The sequence below is a fragment of the Nerophis ophidion genome, linkage group LG06 (assembly GCF_033978795.1).
Source record: "Nerophis ophidion isolate RoL-2023_Sa linkage group LG06, RoL_Noph_v1.0, whole genome shotgun sequence".
In the NCBI taxonomy this organism is placed as follows: domain Eukaryota; kingdom Metazoa; phylum Chordata; class Actinopteri; order Syngnathiformes; family Syngnathidae; genus Nerophis; species Nerophis ophidion.
The window spans coordinates 4,162,892-4,183,998 of record NC_084616.1 but is presented as its reverse complement, the minus strand read 5'-3'; the positions used below and the strand labels follow the sequence as shown (position 1 = coordinate 4,183,998).

Here is a 21,107-nt window from a genome sequence, read left to right as displayed (position 1 = left end):
GATAGATAATTGTTTTTAGTCTATTTTACAGCTGATTTAAGACATGGGTTAAAACCGACCCGTTAACATAAGAGATGGTAACAGAAAGCTAACACAAGAGGAAGGTTAAAATAAACAGTAAAAATAAAATATATATAGTTTTTTTATTTTAGAATAGAATAGAATTGAATAGAAAGTACTTTATTGATCCCTGGGGGAAATTTAGCACCAGAGTTCACTCACAATAAAAAAATGATAATAAATAATATATGACATATATTATATATACAATATATAATATATGAATGATATAAATATAGTCTACATTTAAGTGCAGTCAAGGAACATTATACAGTCTGATGGCTGTCGGTATGAAGGACCTCCTACGTCATTTTTAATGAGTACGACCCTTTTGGATCCCCAATAATTTTAGTGCCATTTTTTTAGATGTCATTGCTAAAAAAAAAAATAACAAATTGCAATCAATGGTGTTCTGTGTTGACATTTTTAAGGCTCTAATTATTCTATAATCTCAAATATTCCACTTTAAAATTGTATTGGGGGAAACTATTGCATATTTTGTGTTTTTTTTTTCATAACAAAACAGGGTTTTCTTGGACAAAAAAGGGCATACAACTTAAATCTTTAAAAACGTTATTTTGACAAATAGACCTAATGTTGATCTAGAGATTTAAACCTTGAATAACAATAATACAAAATAATGACACATTTTAACTTTTTTTTTTTTTACCAAAATCCTTTGGGGTCCCTGGGATCAAGCCTGAGTGGAGGCCTAAATGTATATTTTTACACATATATTGTATTGGTTTTTGAAATAAAACATATCAAAATGGCCCCCGCTTGCTTTGATTTTTCAGTGTGCGGCCCTCAGTGGAAAAAGTTTGGACACCCCTGCTCTACATTATTACATATTGTGTTAAATATTCATATTTAACACAATAATAATACAATGAAAATAAAAATGTATATACTTTTAAAAATGTTTTTAAATTTTTTGTATTTATTTATTTTAATTGTATTTATTTTTACTGACTATAATAAAGGTGAATTCAATATACCATACCATACCAACTTTATTTATAAATCCTTTAACACAACACAGGACGAAAAAAAATATGTCTTTAAAGTGAAAAAAGTCCAAATTTGTGTTATGCCAGATTTTCTATAGCTCATGCCGCTTCGAAAGGAAAAAAAAATTCAAATTTTTTGTGTTTCGGGCGGTTTTACGCCAAACAGCCACACCAAACATATGCAGGCATGCAAGGAAAGAGTTCAAATTAAGCGGGCGTATACAAAACATGATTAAAAAAAAATCATACGACACAAGTATTCTCATTATATTTTATTTGTTGTGTAGAAAAAGTTCACAAATCATGTTTACATGTAAAACACAAATTAATCAGTTTGTTTATACTACTCCTGTGTTTTAAGAGTTAAAAAAAAAGTCAGTAAGAAAGGGATTCACATGGCCCCATTCCTAGGTGCATCGACCATGAGAGGAAAGTAGGGGGTTAATCATTTTTGCAAAGCAGTCTGCTGAAAATGATGGAAAGCGCCTCTCTACACAGCAACTGGGGTTGTGGTCAAAGCTGGACTTGCCAAAAAACGCATTTTAAGATCATTAAAAACAGTGCCATTTGCCGGCTAAAGTCGATAGTGCAGCCCCCTGATTCGTCACGTTTCACGTGTCAGGTAAATTGTGACAAATGGAGCCGTGTGACTCTCCTTCCTGCTGTACATCTATGGAGACACACGCTATCATTCTCTCGCAAGATTGAACACTTCACTGCATGCTTTGAATGGGTTGAATCAGCGCCACCTGGCGGGCAAACATCCTAGTTACAAAGCAAAAAGAAAGGATTGCATTTGTTTATGGAAAGCTAAAGTAACAACACATTAAAAGGAAAAAACACAACACAAAAAAAAAATAGAGCTTCTATCCCTTCAGTTCAGTGGTTTTCCCACCAAGAAGCACCTCAGAAAGCACTTGGCTCTCCAAGTACCACCATCATGACCGACATTAAAATGCAGTAGGCCTAAGTGTTCATTAAAAACAAGGCAGGGTGAATTATATTTATATAGCGCTTTTTTTCTAGTGACTGAAAGTGCTTTACATAGTCAAACCCAATATTTAAGTTACATTTAAACCAGTGTGGGTGGCACTGGGAGCAGGTGGGTAAAGTGTCTTGCCCAAGGACACAACGGCAGTGACTAGGATGGCGGAAGCGGGAATCGAACCTGCAACCCTCAAGTTGCTGGCACGGCCACTCTACCACGCAGCTATATATTTATTATATATTTACCGTAAATTCCAATCTATAGGCCGTTGCTTTTTTCCCTCCGCTTTGCACCATGCGGCTTATTAAACTGTGCGGCTTATTTATGGATTTTCCTCAAATAATTTTCATTAAACGCCTGCAGGGAGACGTCGTTTTAGCCGTTTTAGCTATGGCATACACTTGTCTACGATAATCAACATAGTCAATCCTTGTAAACAAGTGATTGTGTGATTGGAATGCTCCGTTAAAGTGATGTTGATAAGCTTTAAAAATATGTTAATATATTCTCTGCGGCTGCATGGTTTGGAACAGGGGTCGGAAACCTTTTTGGCTGGGAGAGCCATGAAAGCCAAATATTTCAAAATGTATTTCCATGAGAGCCATATCGTATTTTTTAACACTGAATACAACTAAATGCGTCCATTTTTAAGTAAGACCAACATTTTTAGAGTATAATAAGTCTCTTATTCTTTTTAATAACATTGTTGTTCTGAAGCTAACCAATAATAAATAAAATGTCATGTCTGTTGATCATGTTTTTGTTTGGCCATGTGCTGTTTGTCCTTTGGACTCTTTAAGTTCCTGTTTTTTTCCACTCCATTGTCTGGTTTCCTTGGTTACTCATTTTGTCCACCTGCTCACCTACTTCCCGAGCACTAATCAGAGGCAGCATTTAAGCTCGTCTTTGCCAGTCAGTCACCCTGTGTTGACTTGTTTCATGCCTTGCCATAGTTTGGTGCTTCATGCCATGCCAAATAAGTTTTGTTTGATTTATGTTCTTAGTCTGTTTATGCGTTAGCTTTGTTCCTTAGCCCAAGTTGTGCCTCCGCTGTGAGCGATTTTTCTTTGTATGTTTTTTTAGTTAAAATGAAATCATGTTTTTACCTAAATGCCATGTCCCGAGTAGTCCGTCTGCCTTCCTGGTAGAACGACCCCCCCCCCCATCGTGACATAAAATACTTCTTACCATTAATACGACTTCTTGAACAGGTGCGGTAGAAAACGGATGGACGGATTTAAATGCATGAGAATGTTTTGTATTTTGTACGTTATTTTTAGCACTGTGATTATGCCCGCTCACCTGCTTCCCGAGCACTAATCAGAGGCAGTATTTAAGCTCGTCTTTGCCAGTCAGTCGCCCTGTGTTGACTTGTTTCATGCCTTGCCATAGTTTCGTGCTTCATGCCGTGCCAAGTAAGTTTTGTTTGATTTATGTTCTTAGTCTGTTTATGCGTTAGCTTTGTTCCTTAGCCCAAGTTGTGCCTCCGCTGTGAGCGATTTTTCTTTGTATGTTTTTTTAGTTCAAATGAAATCATGTTTTTACCTAAATGCCATGTCCCGAGTAGTCCATCTGCCTTCCTGGGAGAACGACCCCACAGCAAGCTGCAACCCCCCCCCCATCGTGACATAAATACTTCTTACCATTAATGCGACTTCTTGAACAGGTGCGGTAGAAAAACATATGGATGGATTTAAATGCATGAGAATGTTTTGTATTTTGTACGTTATTTTTACCACTGTGATTATGCCCGCTCACCTGCTTCCCGAGCACTAATCAGAGGCAGCATTTAAGCTCGTCTTTGCCAGTCAGTCGCCCTGTGTTGACTTGTTTCATGCCTTGCCATAGTTTGGTGCTTCATCCCATGCCAAGTAAGTTTTGTTGGATTTATGTTCTTAGTCTGTTTATGCGTTAGCTTTGTTCCTTAGCCCAAGTTGTGTTTGTATCTTTTTTTAGTTAAAATGAAATCATGTTTTTACCTAAATGCCATGTCCCGAGTAGTCTGTCTGCCTTCCTGGGAGAACGAACCCCCCCCCCCCATCGTGACATAAAATACTTCTTACCATTAATGCGACTTCTTGAACAGGTGCGGTAGAAAACGGATGGATGGATTTAAATGCATCTATTTTGTACGTTATTTTTAGCACTGTGATTACCAGCGAAATTATCCATAATTATCGTGTTAAGCAACGTCAGCTCAGATTTATCCGAGAGCCAGATGCAGTCATCAAAAGAGCCACATCTGGCTCTAGAACCATAGGTTCCCTACCCCTGGTTTGGAATATACGACGTCTTTTTTGTCAGGCAGTGTTATTACAAGCCACAATGGAGAGTAATCCAGGATTCGGGAGTGCTGGAGTGGATGCTAAAGGCGGGATAAACGGCCTCTTTGAAGGTGGCCTTGAAGGTGTACAGGTGCTCCCTGTGGTTTTTGATGCTGTGGAACATCAGGGTGCCGCCCTCAAAGTCCAGGGCCACCTCGATCTTCTCCGGCTGCTTGAGCATCTCCCGCAGGACCACGTTGGACGAGGACTTGCACACCGTCAGTTTCCCGCCTTTCCACTGGAGCCGCCAGGACACGGAGTTGTGTCCCAGGCGGCTGTGGTCGCCGCGGCGTGGGATGCTCTTGTAGCACACCCCCAGCGACCACATGCTGTCGGGCCCCACCTCCACCACCCACACGTGCTCGCCGCCGGAGAAGCCCTGGCTGCACATGACCTGCGGGGCGCTGGCGAAGCGCTCCGGGTGGTCGGCGTAGGGCTGCTTGGCGGGGCTGTACTTGACCGTGCGCTGGTCGGCGCTCAGCTGCAGGCTGGGGTGGGCGGTGCAGGAGTTGAAGGTGAGCTCCAGGGGATTGAGGAGGATGCACAGGGACTCGCACAGGCGGCTCATTTCCGCTCGGAAGTCCTCGGTCCTCAGGTCGGCCTGCAGCTGCTTGGTGTTGAGGGGAGCTTTGCTGGGGATCTTGCAGGGGACGGCGACTGTCACCGCCTCTTGCATCTTCTGATCTACCGACATGAACCTGGAAGGAATAAACGCAAAGTTGGTCACAGGACGGACGCAGCGGCATTTTGCTTTGACTTGCTGAGGATTTTGTGATGTCATCAGAAAAATGATACCATATAAGTTCTTCAGTGACGTACCCCCTGTCAACATGTTTTTAATTCAAGTTTTCCGTTCGGGCTCCAGTACTCTGGAATGCCCTCGCGGTAACAGTTCGAGATGCTACCTCAGTAGAAGCATTTAAGTCTCACCTTAAAACTCATTTGTATACTCTAGCCTTTAAATAGACCTCCTTTTTAGACCAGTTGATCTGCCGCTTCTTTTCTTTCTCCTATGTCCCCCCCTCCCTTGTGGAGGGGGTCCGGTCCGATGACCATGGATGAAGTACTGACTGTCCAGAGTCGAGACCCAGGATGGACCGCTCGTCGGGACCCAGGATGGACCGCTCGCCTGTATCGGTTGGGACATCTCTACGCTGCTGATCCGCTTGGGATGGTTTCCTGTGGACGGGACTCTCGCTGCTGTCTTGGAGCCACTATGGATTGAACTTTCACAGTATCATGTTAGACCCGCTCGACATCCATTGCTTTCGGTCCCCTAGAGGGGGGGGGGGTTGCCCACATCTGAGGTCCTCTCCAAGGTTTCTCATAGTCAGCATTGTCACTGGCGTCCCACTGGATGTGAATTCTCCCTGCCCACTGGGTGTGAGTTTTCCTTGCCCTTTTGTGGGTTCTTCCGAGGATGTTGTAGTCGTAATGATTTGTGCAGTCCTTTGAGACATTTGTGATTTGGGGCTATATAAATAAACATTGATTGATTGATTGATTGAAGTACCCCCTAATCAGAAAAAAGCATTTTTGGTTGAAAAAGAGATATCCATCCATCCATTTTCTACCGCTTATTCCCTTTTGGGGTCGCTGGTGCCTATCTCAGCTACAATCGGGCGGAAGGCGGGGTACACCCTGGACAAGTCGCCACCTCATCGCAGGGCCAACACAGATAGACAGACAACATTCACACACTAGGGACCATTTAGTGTTGCCAATCAACCTATCCCCAGGTGCATGTCTTTGGAAGTGGGAGGGGCCTATCCCCAGGTGCATGTCTTTGGAAGTGGGAGGGGCCTATCCCCAGGTGCATGTCTTTGGAGGTGGGAGGGGCCTATCCCCCGGTGCATGCCTTTGGAGGTGGGAGGGGCCTATCCCCAGGTGCATTTCTTTGGAGGTGGGAGGGGCCTATCCCCAGGTGCATGTCTTTGGAGGTGGGAGGGGCCTATCCCCAGGTGCATGTCTTTGGAGGTGGGAGGGGCCTATCCCCAGGTGCATGTCTTTGGGGGTGGGAGGAAGCCGGAGTACCCGGAGGGAACCCACGCAGTCACGGGGAGAACATGCAAACTCCACACAGAAAGATCCCGAGCCTGGGATTGAACCCAGGACTGTAGGACTTTCTTATTGTGAGGCAGACGCACTAACCCCTCTGCCACCGTGATGCCCAAAAAGAGAGCTAAAGAGGTGAAATACAGCACTATGTCCTCAGTTTCTGATTTATTAATTTGTATAACAGTGTAAAATATTGCTCATTTGTAGTGGTCTTTCTTTAAAACTATGTGGAAAAAAAGATATAAAAATAATTAAAAACTTGTTAAAAAACAAAGAAGTGATTCAATCATAAATTAAAGCTGCAAGCAGCGATGGACGACCCCGATTGGGCTGCTGCCCCCGCGACCCTATGGATGGATGGATTATTACACAGAAAAAAAGTTGTATACACATGTATTATACATCAGTCTCTGAGATTCGTTATAAACTATTTCATCAACTTTTAATCAGAAGGGTTCAATCTTTGTTCTGTGCTTCACGACAAACGCGTTCAGAGGAGATAATGTTTGCAAAAAGGTGACTGTTTTTACACAACTTTTGTTTTGAAGGGGGAATTGCAAACTTCCTGTTTATTTTTGCTGGGGGTTGTCAGTTTATGAAATATAGGTCTAACTGAGACCTACATAGAGGTTTTTGTTTCATGTGTCTACACCATTCCTACTGCGGGTTGGAGGCAGTTTTGTCCGTGTTTTCTTCCTAGGAGGCGCTGGAGTGCAATTTTGAGTGTTGGGGTTTGATTTTTAGATTAGATCGCAATTTTGCCAGTTCTTATGTGTGTGTCACATTTGGTGAGTTTTGAAGCATGTTAAGGGGGTCAAATTACAGCTGGGGATTGTCAGTGTATGAAATATAGGTCCAACTGAGACCTACATAGGGGTTTTTGTTTCATGTGTCTACACCATTCCTACTGTGGGTTAGAGGCAGTTTTGTCTGTGTTTTCTTCCTTGGAGGGGCTAGAGCGCAATTTTGAGTTATGGTGTTTGGTTTTTAGAGTAGATCGCACTTTTTGCCAGTCCTGGTGTGTGTGTCACATTTGGTGAGTTTTGAAGCATGTTAAGGGGGTCAAATTACAGCTGGGGATTGTCAGTGTATGAAATATAGGTCCAACTGAGACCTACATAGAGGTTTTTGTTTCATGTGTCTACACCATTCCTACTGTGGGTTAGAGGCAATTTTGTCTCTGTTTTCTTCCTAGGGGGGGCTAGAGCGCAATTTTGAGTGTTGGGGTTTGATTCCTACTGGAATGGTGTAGACACAGTTTTGGCAGTTTTGTCTGTGTTTTCTTCCTAGGAGGCACTAGAGCGCAATTTTGAGTTTTGGTGTTTGGTTTTTAGAGTACATCGCAATTTTTGCCAGTCCTGGTGTGTGTGTCACATTTGGTGAGTTTTGAAGCATGTTAAGGGGGTCAAATTACAGCTGTTGATTGTCAGTGTATGAAATATAGGTCCAACTGAGACCTACATAGAGGTTTTTGTTTCATGTGTCTACACCATTCCTACTGCAACTTAGAGGCAGTTTTGTCTGTGTTTTCTTCCTAGGAGGGGCTAGAGCGCAATTTTGAGTTTTGGTGTTTGGTTTTTAGAGTAGATGGCACTTTTTGCCAGTCCTGATGTGTGTGTCACATTTGGTGAGTTTTGAAGCATGTTAAGGGGGTCAAATTACAGCTCAAAGAGGCGGCGGTATAACGATAATGATAAAGAATAATAATAAAATGCTAGAAATTCAATAGGGTCCTCGATCTGTCCCAAAGGGACATCGGTCCCTAACAAGGATTTCTACACATGTCATAATTTAAATATTATGATATATTAAACCTCAGCTTCTTATTGCAATCAAAGAATAATGTTGCCATTAAATAGAATAGTGAACATACTAATAGTACTTAAGCACACAAAGGCTCCTAATTAGTCTGCTGTTATATAGTGTCATTACTCATTCTATTATTTTGTTAAAATTATGAGGGACAAGCGGTAGAAAATGGATTATTTATCTACTTTATCTACTAGGGACGGCCGTGCACAACTCGAAAGTCCCTGGTTCAATCCCCACTTAGTACCAACCTTGTCACGTTCACCCTTGCTCCTGATGGGTGCTGGTTAGCGCCTTGCATGACAGCTCCCTCCATCAGTGTGTGAATGTGTGTGAGAATGGGTAAATGTGGAAGTAGTGTCAAAGCGCTTTGAGTACCTTGAAGGTAGAAAAGCGCCATACAAGTACAACCCATTTATTTATTTATTTACTTGTTCATGTACTTTTAAATGCGCTCTAGCGCAATTTTTGAATAAAACACAGCAAAAACTGCTCCTAGGAAGAAAACACAAACAAAATTGCTTGTAACTTCCAGTAGGAATGCCGGGAAGACATGAAGCAAAAACTTCTATGTAGGTCTCACTTAGACCAATATTTAGATGATTGACATCCTTCGGCAAAAATCAACAGGAAGTAAAGAATTACCCCTTCAAAATAAAAGTTTTGTAAAAACCCGTCACCTTTTTCAAACGTAAACTCCTCCGAGTGCGTTTGTCGTTTCGGCTTCAAACTCACACAGGTTAGAGATTGAACCCTTTTGATTAAAACTATCCAACAAAGTTTTGATTACTTCTCCGGTTTTGATTTTACGCGCCTTCAAAGAACCCCTGGGCAAAGTTTCCTAAAAAATGTCATTTTTGCCTCTTTGAGCTGTAATTTGACCCCCTTAAAATGCTTCAAAGGGCAAGTTAAAGCTGTACTATGCAAAGCGAAAGCCATTTATCAACAACATCCAGAAACGCTGACCTGTAATTTGACCCCCTTAACATGCTTCAAAACTCACCAAATTTTACACACACATCAGGACTGGCGAAAATTGGCGTCTAATAATAAACCAAACCTTAAAAATCAAAATTGCGCTCTAGCGCCCCCTAGGAAAAAACCCAGACAAAACTGCATGTAACTTCTGTTAGAAATGTCGTAGGGACATGAAATAAAAACCTCTATGTTGGTCTGACTTAGACCAGGGCTTGAGTAGCGGCAGCAGCAGCCAAAGGCGGACCCGACCAACGCTGGTTGCAGCTTTAATTTTAGTTAAGACTCTGTAACATTAGTGATCGTTGAAGTATTTTCCATGCTGATAAAAAGCGTACCTGTGTATGAACGCACAGGTGTCGGTCTCTCCCAGAGCCTCGATTGCACTTTGCCGGACGTCTACCAGCTGCTGCTCTTTGTCCTCCAGTGCGCTCAGTCCTAGCTGCCATTTCTTCCTACGCTGGCCTCGCTCCTCCTCCAAGAGCGTGTGCAATCTCTCCCTGTACCTGAACGCAACACCCGGGGCAAAGAAGAAGACCAAGTTAAACATCCTGATATGATCTTGTTGTATATTGCAACAAAAAAGTTGTGATTAAAGAATTAAAAGATGATAAATAACATTTCAAAAAGGTAAAAAAAATATCAGATAACATACAAACCCTGTTTCCATATGAGTTGGGAAATTGTGTTTGATGTAAATATAAACAGAATACAATGATTTGCAAATCCTTTTCAAGCCATATTCAGTTGAATATGCTACAAAGACAACATACTGTATTTGATGTTTTGCAAATAATCATTAACTTTAGAATTTGATGCCAGCAACACGTGACAAAGAAGTTGGGAAAGGTGGCAAAAAATACTGATAAAGTTGAGGAATGCTCATCAAACACTTATTTGGAACATCCCACAGGTGTGCAGGCTAATTGGGAACAGGTGGGTGCCATGATTGGCTATAAAAGCAGCTTCCCAAAGAAATGCTCAGTCTTTCACAAGAAAGGATGGGGCGAGGTACACCCCTTTGTCCACAACTGCGTGAGCAAATAGTCAAACAGTTTAAGAACAACCTTTCTCAAAGTGCAATTGCAAGAAATTTAGGGATTTCAACATCTACGCTCCATAATATCATCAAAAGGTTCAGAGAATCTGGAGAAATCACTCCACGTAAGCGGCATGGCCGGAAACCAACATTGAATGACCGTGACCTTCCATCCCTCAGACGGCACTGTATCAAAAACCGACATCAATCTCTAAAGGATATCACCACATGGGCTCAGGAACACTTCAGAAAACCACTGTCACTAAATACAGTTCGTCACTACATCTGTAAGTGCAAGTTAAAGCTCTATTATGCAAAGCGAAAGCCATTTATCAACAACATCCAGAAACGCCGCCGGCTTCACTGGGCCCGAGATCAACTAAGATGGACTGACGCAAAGTGGAAAAGTGTTCTGTGGTCTGACGAGTCCACATTTCAAACTATTTTGGAAATATTCGACATCGTGTCATCCGGACCAAAGGGGAAGCGAACCATCCAGACTGTTATCGACGCAAAGTTGAAAAGCCAGCATGTGTGATGGTATGGGGGTGCATTAGTGCCCAAGGCATGGGTAACTTACACATCTGTGAAGGCACCATTAATGCTGAAAGGTACATACAGGTTTTAGAACAAAATCATAAAAATTTTTTTTTTTTGGGCAAATAATCATTAACTTTAGAATTTGATGGCAGCAAGACGTGACAAAGAAGTTAGGAAAGGTGGCAATAAATACTGATAAAGTTTTAGAACAACATTTCTCAACGAGCTATTGCAAGGAATTTAGGGATTTTACCATCTACGGTCCGTAAAATCATCAAAAAGTTCGGAGAATCTGGAGAAATCACTGCATGTAGTTTAGTTTATTTTAGTTTAGTTTATTAAGGATCCCCATTAGTTTACACCACAGAACAAAAGATTAAAATGCAGTACAACATGATCCAATAATAAATTGTCATAATACAAAAATAGCAACAACAAAGAACGAAAAAATACTAATAAATTTGGTTACGGAATAATTTTCATACCAAAGATAAAAATAGCAATATAAAAATATATATACTGTATACATTTTTGCAAAAATAAAACAAAGAACCATCCATCCATTTTCTACCGCTTATTCCCTTTTTGGCGCCTATCTCAGCTACAATCGGGCGGAAGGCGGGGTACACCCTGGACAAGTCGCCACCTCATCGCAGGGCCAACACAGATAGACAGACAACATTCACACACTAGGGCCAATTTAGTGTTGCCAATCAACCTATCCCCAGGTGCATGTCTTTGGAGGTGGGAGGGGCCTATCCCCAGGTGCATGTCTTTGGAGGTGGGAGGGGCCTATCCCCAGGTGCATGTCTTTGGAGGTGGGAGGAAGCCGGAGTACCCGGAGGGAACCCACGCATTCACGGGGAGAACATGCAAACTCCACACAGAAAGATCCCGAGCCTGGATTTGAACCCAGGACTGCAGGACCTTCGTATTGTGAGGCAGACGCACTAACCCCTCTGCCACCGTGAAGCCCAACAAAACAAAGAACCAATGGCCTAAAATATACACATTAGTGTACCAAAGACAAACAATAAGTGACAAAAAAGTAAGCGATGATATTACGGACCTTTGATCCCTCAGGCGGCACTGCATCAAAAACCGACATCAGTGTGTAAAGAATATCACCACATGGGCTCAGGAACACTTCATAAAACCACTGTCAGCAACTACAGTTGGTCGCTACATCTGTAAGTGCAAGTTAAAGCTCTACTATGCCAAGCGAAAGCCATTTATCAACAACACCCAGGAAGACGGACTGATGCAAAGTGGAAAAGTGTTCTGTGGTCTGACGAGTCTACATTTCAAATTATATTTGGAAACTGTGGACATGGTGTCTTCTGGAACAAAAAGGAAAATAACCATTCGGATTGTTCTAGGCCGCAAAGTTGAAAAGCCAGCATGTGTGATGGTATGGGGGTGTATTAGTGCCCAAGGCATGGGTAACTTACACATCTGTGAAGGCACCATTAACGCTGAAAGGTTTTGGAGCAACATATGTTGTCATCCAAGCAATGTTATCATGCTTATTTCAGCAAGACAAGTGTTACAACAGCGTGGTTTCGTAGTAAAAGAGTGCAGGTACTTTCCTGGCCCGCCTGCAGTCCAGACCTGTCTCCGATGGAAAATGTGTGGCGCATTATGAAGCGTAAAATACGACTGTTGAACGACTGAAGCTCTACATAAAACAAGAATGGGAAAGAATTCCACTTTCAAAGCTTCAACGATTAGTTTCCTCAGTTCCCAAACGTTTATTGAGTGTTGTTAAAAGAAAAGGTGATGTAACACAGTGGTGAACATGCCCTTTCCCAACTACTTTGTCACAAGTTGCAGCCATGAAATTCTAAGTTAATTATTATTTGCAAAAAAAAAATAACGTTTATGAGTTTGAACATCAAATATGTTGTCTTTGTAGCATATTCAACTGAATATGGGTTGAAAAGGATTTGCAAATCATTGTATTCTGTTTATATTTACATCTAACACAATTTCCCGACTCATATGGAAACGGGGTTTGTAAATGATCAGGGATGAAGTCTTTAATTTTTTGGCAGCACAAACCATTAAAAAAAAATAGTAAGTCTTATTTTATGATAGCTATGGCTTATTTGAAATTTTATTATGTGGTACTATTGTCATATTTGATCATTTAGTTATGATTAACTTTTTTTTGGTTTATTGATTTTTTTTGTTTATCTATGTTTTATTTATCATATTTTAAGATGTATTGATATTCAGGGTTGCATGAATTACCATGAATTGATTAACGTAGACCCCGACTTAAATGAAGTTGAAAAACTGATTTGGGTGTTAGTATTTGGACGGCGCGGCGCGGTAGAGAGGGGCTGTGCGCAACTCGAGGGTTTCTGGTTCAATCCCCACCTAGTACCAACCTCGTCACGACCGTTGTGTCCTGAGCAAGACACTTCGCCCTTGCTCCTGATGGGTGCTGGTTGGCGCCTTGCATGGCAGCTCCCTCCATCAGTGTGTGAATGTGTGTGTGAATGTGGAAGTAGTGTCAAACCGCTTTGAGTACCTTGAAGGTGGAAAAGCGCTATACAAGTACAACCCATTTATTTATTTATTTATTTAAACATTTTTGTCCCGACTAATTCACGATAAGCGGAACAGTTTATTCAAGAATGAAATTGTAACTGGCCTATCCACATGCACGCATACGTCCGCCCATAACTAAGCGTTAATGCGTGCATTGTCCTCTTTTTTTCCTTTTTGCCAATTAGGGTTTTTTTTGTTCCACAATCACATAAAATGTCGTCACACAAGCAAAGCGTCTTCACGCCGTGTGATATGAACAATGGCGACATGAAATGCAGGTGAACCAGCCATATCACCTCAAATGACTAACGCCGGTACACTGATGGGCATCCATTGTTCCGGAACAATCCTGCTCTGCAAGTCTGAGGGCACAAAGCGAAAGCCTTATTTGGCTGCTGTTATAAAATCGGCCAACAGACCGAGACTCCATGCCAAATAATGAATGACAAGGCGCTTGATAGGAAATTTTATTCCGAGCAACTTCCTGCTCTGCCACGGATAAAAATACAATGGTAGATGTTGTCAAATATTCTCATTGTCCTTTTGTGCTGTGCTCGTAAACATTTGTGACTCGGCCAATGATGTAACAGGAAAGCAAACTAATTCACGTTATGTTTAATTTGTTACTTGCACAAACTATTTCTTTCCCATTACTTTTTTTATTACAAATATAATAATAATAATAGATTGTATTTGTAAAAACGCACTTTACATTGAGCAACCAACCTCAAAGGGCTACAGTCTATTAAAAAAAATAATAAAATAAAATAAAATAAAAAGGTAATACAAATAAATAAAAATAAAAACTAGAACAGCCTAGTAGCTAGAAATAGTATGCATATATTCCCCCCAAAAAAGGCTTTTGAAGCCTTTTTTACAAAGCATCCACAATCTGTGGTGCCCTCAGGTGGTCAGGGAAAGCATTCCACAGACTGGGAGCGGCGGAGCAGGAAGCCCGGTCTCCCATTGTTCGGAGCTTTGTCCTCGGAGGTAGGAGGAGGTTAGCCTGTCCGGAGCGGAGGTTAAATATGCATCTAATTAAATTCAAGTTGCATTTTTTTAATATATATTAAAATAATTTCACGTAAATAAAAAAGTATGACATTTTTTTTGAAGGCGCGTAAAATCCAAACCGGAGCAGTAATCAAAACTTTGTTGGACAGTTTTAATCAAAAGGGTTCAATCTCTCTCCTGTGCGAGTTTGAAGCCGAAACGACAAACACACTCGGAGGAGTTTACGTTTCAAAAAGGTGACGGCTTTTTACAAAACTTTTATTTTGAAGGGGTAATTTTTAACTTCCTGTTGATTTTAACTGAAAGATGCCAATTATCAAAATGTAGGTCTAAGTGAGACCTACATTGAGGTTTTTGTTTCATGTCTGTCCGACATTCCTACCAGAAGTTATAAGCAGTTTTATCTGTTTCCTCTTCCTAGGAGCATTTTTTTCTGTGTTTTATTCAATAAAAATAAAAACTAGAACAGCCTAGTAGCTAGAAATAGTATGCATAAATCCCCCCCAAAAAAGGCTTTTGAAGCCTTTTTTTAAAAGCATCCACAGTCTGTGGTGCCCTCAGGTGGTCAGGGAAAGCATTCCACAGACTGGGAGCGGCGGAGCAGCAAGCCCGGTCTCCCATTGTTCGGAGCTTTGTCCTCGGAGGTAGGAGGAGGTTAGCCTGTCCGGAGCGGAGGTTAAATATGCATCAAGTTGCATTTTCTAATATATATATTAAAATAATTTCACGTAAATAAAAATGTATGACATTTTTTTTTGTAATACATTTCTGCTTCAGGCCCCAATTGAAAAGCCTTTATGGGGATTTTTTCAAGGCAATCAGTGCATATGGATTATAGTAAAAATATAAAATAAATAAATAAATAAAAATAAAGCCTTGCGATGAGGTGGTGACTTGTTCAAGGTGTACCCCGCCTTCCGCCTGAATGCAGCTGATATAGGCTCCAGCACCCCCGTTATCGTGGCCCAAATAGGAAAAATGCTTGTTAAATAAAGCCTCTGCCGTGTTTTTAATGACTATGTAGGCCTACTACGCTACTGTGTTTGAATGTTGGTCATTAGGCTGGTAATCAGAGTTTTTTAGGATCTAGTACAGGGGTGTCAAACTCATTTTAGATGGGGGGCACATGGGGAAAATCTACTTCCAAGTGGGCCGGACTGGTAAAATCCTGGCACGATAACTTAAAAATAAAGACAACTTCGGATTGTTTTCTTTGTTTAAAAATAGAACAAGTACATTCTGAAATTGTACAAATCATAATGTTGTTGTTGTTTTTACACGTACATGTTGCGATTAATAGTATTTTATTTGTCGATATTTAAATTTCTGGACTGAATCGCAAGATGGATCACATCACAGAGAAGCTTGTTGAAAGGGAAATATTGGATATGAGAGCCAACATGGACGAAAAGAACAGACATCGTAATGTCTGCTCGCGGAAAAAAACAAAATCTTAATCTAAGATTTAACTCCCTGGAATGGCCTTGACACTGCAACAACAGGAGCGGGCTGTTCTGTAAACATTCCCGAAGACTCTCAAAGATGGACGCTTTTGGCCTCCCTCCCTCCTCAACGACACCTGGATGTCAAACTTTGCTTGCATTGCCGGCTTCCTCCCACTTCCAAAGACATGCACCTGGGGATAGGCCCCTCCCACCTCCAAAGACATGCACCTGGGGATAGGCCCCTCCCACTTCCAAAGACATGCACCTGGGGATAGGTTGATTGGCAACACTAAATAGTCCCTAGTGTGTGAATGTGAGTGTGAATGTTGTCTGTCTATCTGTGTTGGCCCTGCGATGAGGTGGCGACTTGTCCAGGGTGTACCCCGCCTTCCGCCCGATTGTAGCTGAGATAGGCGCCAGCGCCCCCCGCGACCCCAAAAGGGAATAAGCGGTAGAAAATGGATGGATGGATGGATGCATGCAGAACGGACCCGGGCCTACGGACACTACACCACTACACCCAAAGACAATGGGCATATACACAAACACACACCTACCCCTACTTTCACTACTGCTTGATTCCCCGTCGGGGTGATGGACGACTGAGTAGCGTTTTATAGCAGCAGGCCGGCCTACTGGACCCCCCCCCTCCCCCCTTCCTCTGTTGCGATTATATGTAACTTAGTTTATGTGTGTGCTACGGCAAATTAGTTTTTTTCCCTTGGACTCAGTCTGGACCCCCTCCCGAGGGTACAGCCTTTGACTGATATTTTTTACTCTCCCCCACTTTCCCAGTATCACCTTTTTCCCACCTTTTTTAAGGAGCGCCGTAAGTGTCTGATCCCTTGGCGGTCCCGTTCTTTTCTGCCCGTATCGTATGTCAGGTCGTAGTGGGACTGTGCCCAAAATGTCAATTCAGTTCTTACGTGTCTTGTACATGTTAAAGAACGGACAATAATAAAGCGTCCTGAAATATGCTTGTTAAATAAAGTCTCTGTCCGGTTTTTAATGACTATGTAGGCCTACTACGCTACTGTATTTTAACGTTGGTCATTAGGGCATACTTTCAAACCCTCCCAAATTTCAGTTCCTGTCCCAAAAATCTCCTGGGACAACCCATCCATCCATCCATTTTCTACCGCTACTCACGAATTTCTCCCGATTTCCAACCGGAACCAACAACAGACAAACCATTGTAATGTCTGATCGCGGAAAAATATAAAATCTTAATCTAAGATTTGACTCCCTTGAATGGCCTTGACACTGCAACAACAGGAGCAGGCTGTTCTGTAGACATCCCCAAAGACTCTCAAAGATGGACGCTTATGGCCTCCATCCTTCCTCAACGACAGCTGGAAGTCGAACTTTGCTTGCATTGCATGGAAAAACGGACCCGGGCCTACGGACACTACATCACTACTAAATAAGCATGTGTCCCACATGGAATCACCCTAAGTTTTGGACCTGAGCCTTTGTTGATAGCATGAAATATATTAAAGGAGTTGCAAATAACAACAAAGAGGCCGTGCAGGAATCCAAACACTAAACATGCTCTCAGTTTTTATCTTTCAATCCAAGCACGATTTTCTTCCCTTTGACCAGAACAACAACAAAACACATCTGCGGCGTTACCCGTCCACAAGGCCGGCCATGGTGTCCACCAGCGTGACGGCCCTGTTGACCAGCTTGTCCCCGATGGCCTCTGACTGGCCCTGCTCTTCTTTGGCCTTCTGGACCAGGAACTGGGTCATCTGCAGCCTGCTGGATAACACCTGCAACAGGTGGTATTTAGGAGTCATTTGGAAGACATTTAAGATTATAAAATTCCTTGACTTATCACCCGAGGGAATCTCTGATGCATTTTGACCCATTCCACCCCGGGCACTGCCACCTAGAAATGCTACCCTCGGGCAGACACTCTTGTGTGCTAAAAGCGGATATATGCATGTGTGTGGATATTTACATACTGTATTTTTCAGACTTAATTTGAAATAAGTAAACTACGTCAATTTATTTTTTATCAAATTTGATTTAAATGAATTTTATTTATGGACTGGACTCTTACTATTATGTTAGATCCACTATGGACTGGACTCTCACACTATTATGTTAGATCCACTATGGACTAGACTCTCACTATTATGTTAGATCCACTATGGACTGGACTCTGACTATTATGTTAGATCTACTATGGACTGGACTCTCACACCATTATGTTAGATCCACTATGGACTGGACTCTGACTATTATGTTAGATCCACTATGGACTGGACTCTCACACTATTATGTTAGATCCACTATGGACTGGACTCTCACTATTATGTTAGATCCACTATGGACTGGACTCTCACTATTATGTTAGATCCACTATGGACTGGACTCTCACAATATTATGTTAGATCCACTATGGACTGAACTCTCACTATTATGTTAGATCCACTATGGACTGGACTCTCACACTATTATGTTAGATCCACTATGGACTGGACTCTCACTATTATGTTAGATCCACTATGGACTGGACTCTCACTGTTATGTTAGATCCACTATGGACTGGACTCTCACCCTATTATAATAGATCCAATTTGAACTGGACTCTCACACTATTATGTTAAATCCACTCTGGACTGGACTCTCTGACTATTATGTTAGATCCACTATGGACTGGACTCTCACAATATTATGTTAGATCCACTATGGACTAGAATCTCACTATTATGTTAGATCCACTATGGACTGGACTCTCTCACTATTATGTTAGATCCACTATGGACTGGACTCTGACTATTAAGTTAGATCCACTATGGACTGGACTCTCACACTATTATGCTAGATCCACTATGGACTGGACTCTCACTATTATGTTAGATCCACTATGGACTGGACTCTGACTATTATGTTGGATCCACTATGGACTGGACTCTCACACTATTATGTTAGATCCACTATGGACTGGACTCTCACACTATTATGTTAGATCCACTATGGACTGGACTCTCACCCTATTATGTTAGATCCACTATGGACTGGACTCTCACTATTATGTTAGATCCACTATGGACTGGACTCTCACAATTATGTTAGATCCACTATGGACTGGATTCTCACAATATTATGTTAGATCCACTATGAACTGGACTCTCACACTATTATGTTAGATCCACTATGGACTGGACTCTCACCCTATTATGTTAGATCCACTATGGACTGGACTCTCACTATTATGTTAGATCCACTATGGACTGGACTCTCACTATTATGTTAGATCCACTATGGACTGGATTCTCACTGTTATGTTAGATCCACTATGGACTGGACTCTCACACTATTATGTTAGATCCACTATGGACTATTTTTTTAAAGGTTAATTGAGCAAATGGGCTATTTCTGGCAATTTATTGAAGTGTGTATCAAACTGGTAGCCTTTGGCATGAATCAGCACCCAAGAAGTAGCTCTTGGTTCCAACAAGGCTGCTGACTCCTGCTGTAACCGAAGGACAGTTAAATGTCCACAAGTCTAATAATGAGCGGGGGGACGACAAGAAGGTTTACCTTGGTCCGGGCCTCCAGTGCCAGCCTCATCTCCTCCTCGGCGACCCCGCAGGTGAGAACGTCGTGTCCGTGGTGCCGACCCTCCATGAAGCACTTGGAGCACAGCAGGGTCATGTCCTTGGAGCAGAAGTACTCCAGTGGACGTCCGTGAAGGTCACAGCACTTGTCCTCAGCCTCCTTCCCCTTCCCGTCCTCGGACTCCGGCTCGGGCTTCTCCTCCGTCTCCTTCTGGCTGGACTGAGGGCTGAGCCCGGACGAGGCCGCCAGGTAACCCGCCACGATGCCGGACAGCTTGAAGTTCCTCTGCAGGGACTGGACGTCGGCGAACTCGGAGCGGCACTCGGGGCAACGCAGCGCCGCCGCGCCGGTGGAGCGGGAGATGCAGGCCTGGCAGTAGTTGTGGCCGCAGGGCAGCACCACGGGGTCGGCGTAGATCTGCAGGCAGATGGCGCAGCTCAGCTCGTAGGCCAGCTGCTCCTCCGGCTTGGTGAAGCTCATGGTTCGTGGTCCGGCTCTTGTCTCTTCAAAACCCGGGGCGGGCTGCGCTCAGAGTCCTGGCGAGGCTGCGGGCGACGAGAGAAATGAGACTGGCAGTCGGCACTCGTGCTTGCCAGGAAGAACCACATTCCTTTCCGGAAGGAGGCTGTTTGCTGAGCTACGGGAAAGCCAGCGAAACATGAGGGTTGTTGATGGTGATAATAGTCACGCTCGGTTTCCACGCACCAACATCACCAGCACAACACACAAGTCACAACAACACTTTGGACTATCAGTCATCAATCAATCAATGTTTACTTATATAGCCCTAAATCACTAGTGTCTCAAAGGGCTGCACAAATCATTACGACTACAACATCCTCGGAAGAACCCACAAAAGGGCAAGGAAAACTCACACCCAGTGGGCAGGGAGAATTCACATCCAGTGGGACGCCAGTGACAATGATGACTATGAGAAACCTTGGAGAGGACCTCAGATGTGGGCAACCCCCCCCCCCTCTAGGGGACCGAAAGCAATGGATGTCGAGCGGGTCTAACATGATACTGTGAAAGTTCAATCCATAGTGGCTCCAAGACAGCAGGGAGAGTCCCGTCCACAGGAAACCATCTCAAGCGGATCAGCAGCGTAGAGATGTCCCCAACCGATACAGGCGAGCGGTCCATCCTGGGTCCCGACGAGCGGTCCATCCTGGGTCTCGACTCTGGACAGTCAGTACTTCATCCATGGTCATCGGACCGGACCCCCTCCACAAGGGAGGGGGGGACATAGGAGAAAGAAAAGAAGCGGCAGATCAACTGGTCAACTGGTTTGTGCAGCCCTTTGAGACTAGTGTCTCAAAGGGCTAACATAATAGTGAGAGTCCATTCCATAGTGAATCTAACATAATTGTGAGAGTCCAGTCCATAGTAGATTTAACATAATAGTGTGAGAGTCCAGTCCATAGTGGATCTAACATAATAGTGTGAGTCCAGTCCATAGTGGATCTAACATAATAGTGTGAGAGTCCAGTCCATAGTGGATCTAACATAATAGTGAGAGAGTCCAGTCCATAGTGGATCTAACATAATAGTGTGAGAGTCCAGTCCATAGTGGATCTAACATAATAGTGTGAGAGTCCAGTCCATGGTGGATCTAACATAATAGTGAGAGTCCAGTCCATAGTGGATCTAACATAATAGTGAGAGTCCAGTCCATGGTGGATCTAACATTATAGTGAGAGTCCAGTCCATAGTGGATCT

The 21,107-nt window shown here is 42.8% G+C and overlaps 1 protein-coding gene across 1 annotated transcript; it reads right to left on the bottom strand.

Moving 5' to 3' along the window:
- Positions 1-1,327: 1,327 nt before the first annotated feature.
- LOC133554096 (E3 ubiquitin-protein ligase TRIM39-like) lies at positions 1,328-20,034 on the bottom strand. The gene is made up of 4 exons (XM_061902489.1): positions 19,371-20,034; positions 17,451-17,590; positions 9,563-9,730; positions 1,328-5,080 (listed from the first exon to the last, which is right to left on the bottom strand). The coding sequence occupies exons 1-4, from the start codon at positions 19,866-19,868 to the stop codon at positions 4,372-4,374; spliced, it is 1,515 nt and encodes a 504-aa protein (XP_061758473.1). The 5' UTR covers positions 19,869-20,034; the 3' UTR covers positions 1,328-4,371.
- Between the last annotated feature and the right edge of the window lie 1,073 nt (positions 20,035-21,107).

Excerpts from the sequence above, each read along its gene's own strand:
- LOC133554096 (XM_061902489.1), bottom strand. The coding sequence starts at position 19,868 with ATGAGCTTCACCAAGCCGGAGGAGCAGCTGGCCTACGAGCTGAGCTGC. Across the intron at positions 9,731-17,450 it reads ATGGCCGGCCTTGTGGACGG|GTACAGGGAGAGATTGCACA; the intron begins GTAACGCCGCAG and ends TGTTGCGTTCAG. Across the intron at positions 5,081-9,562 it reads ACCTGTGCGTTCATACACAG|GTTCATGTCGGTAGATCAGA; the intron begins GTACGCTTTTTA and ends TATTCCTTCCAG.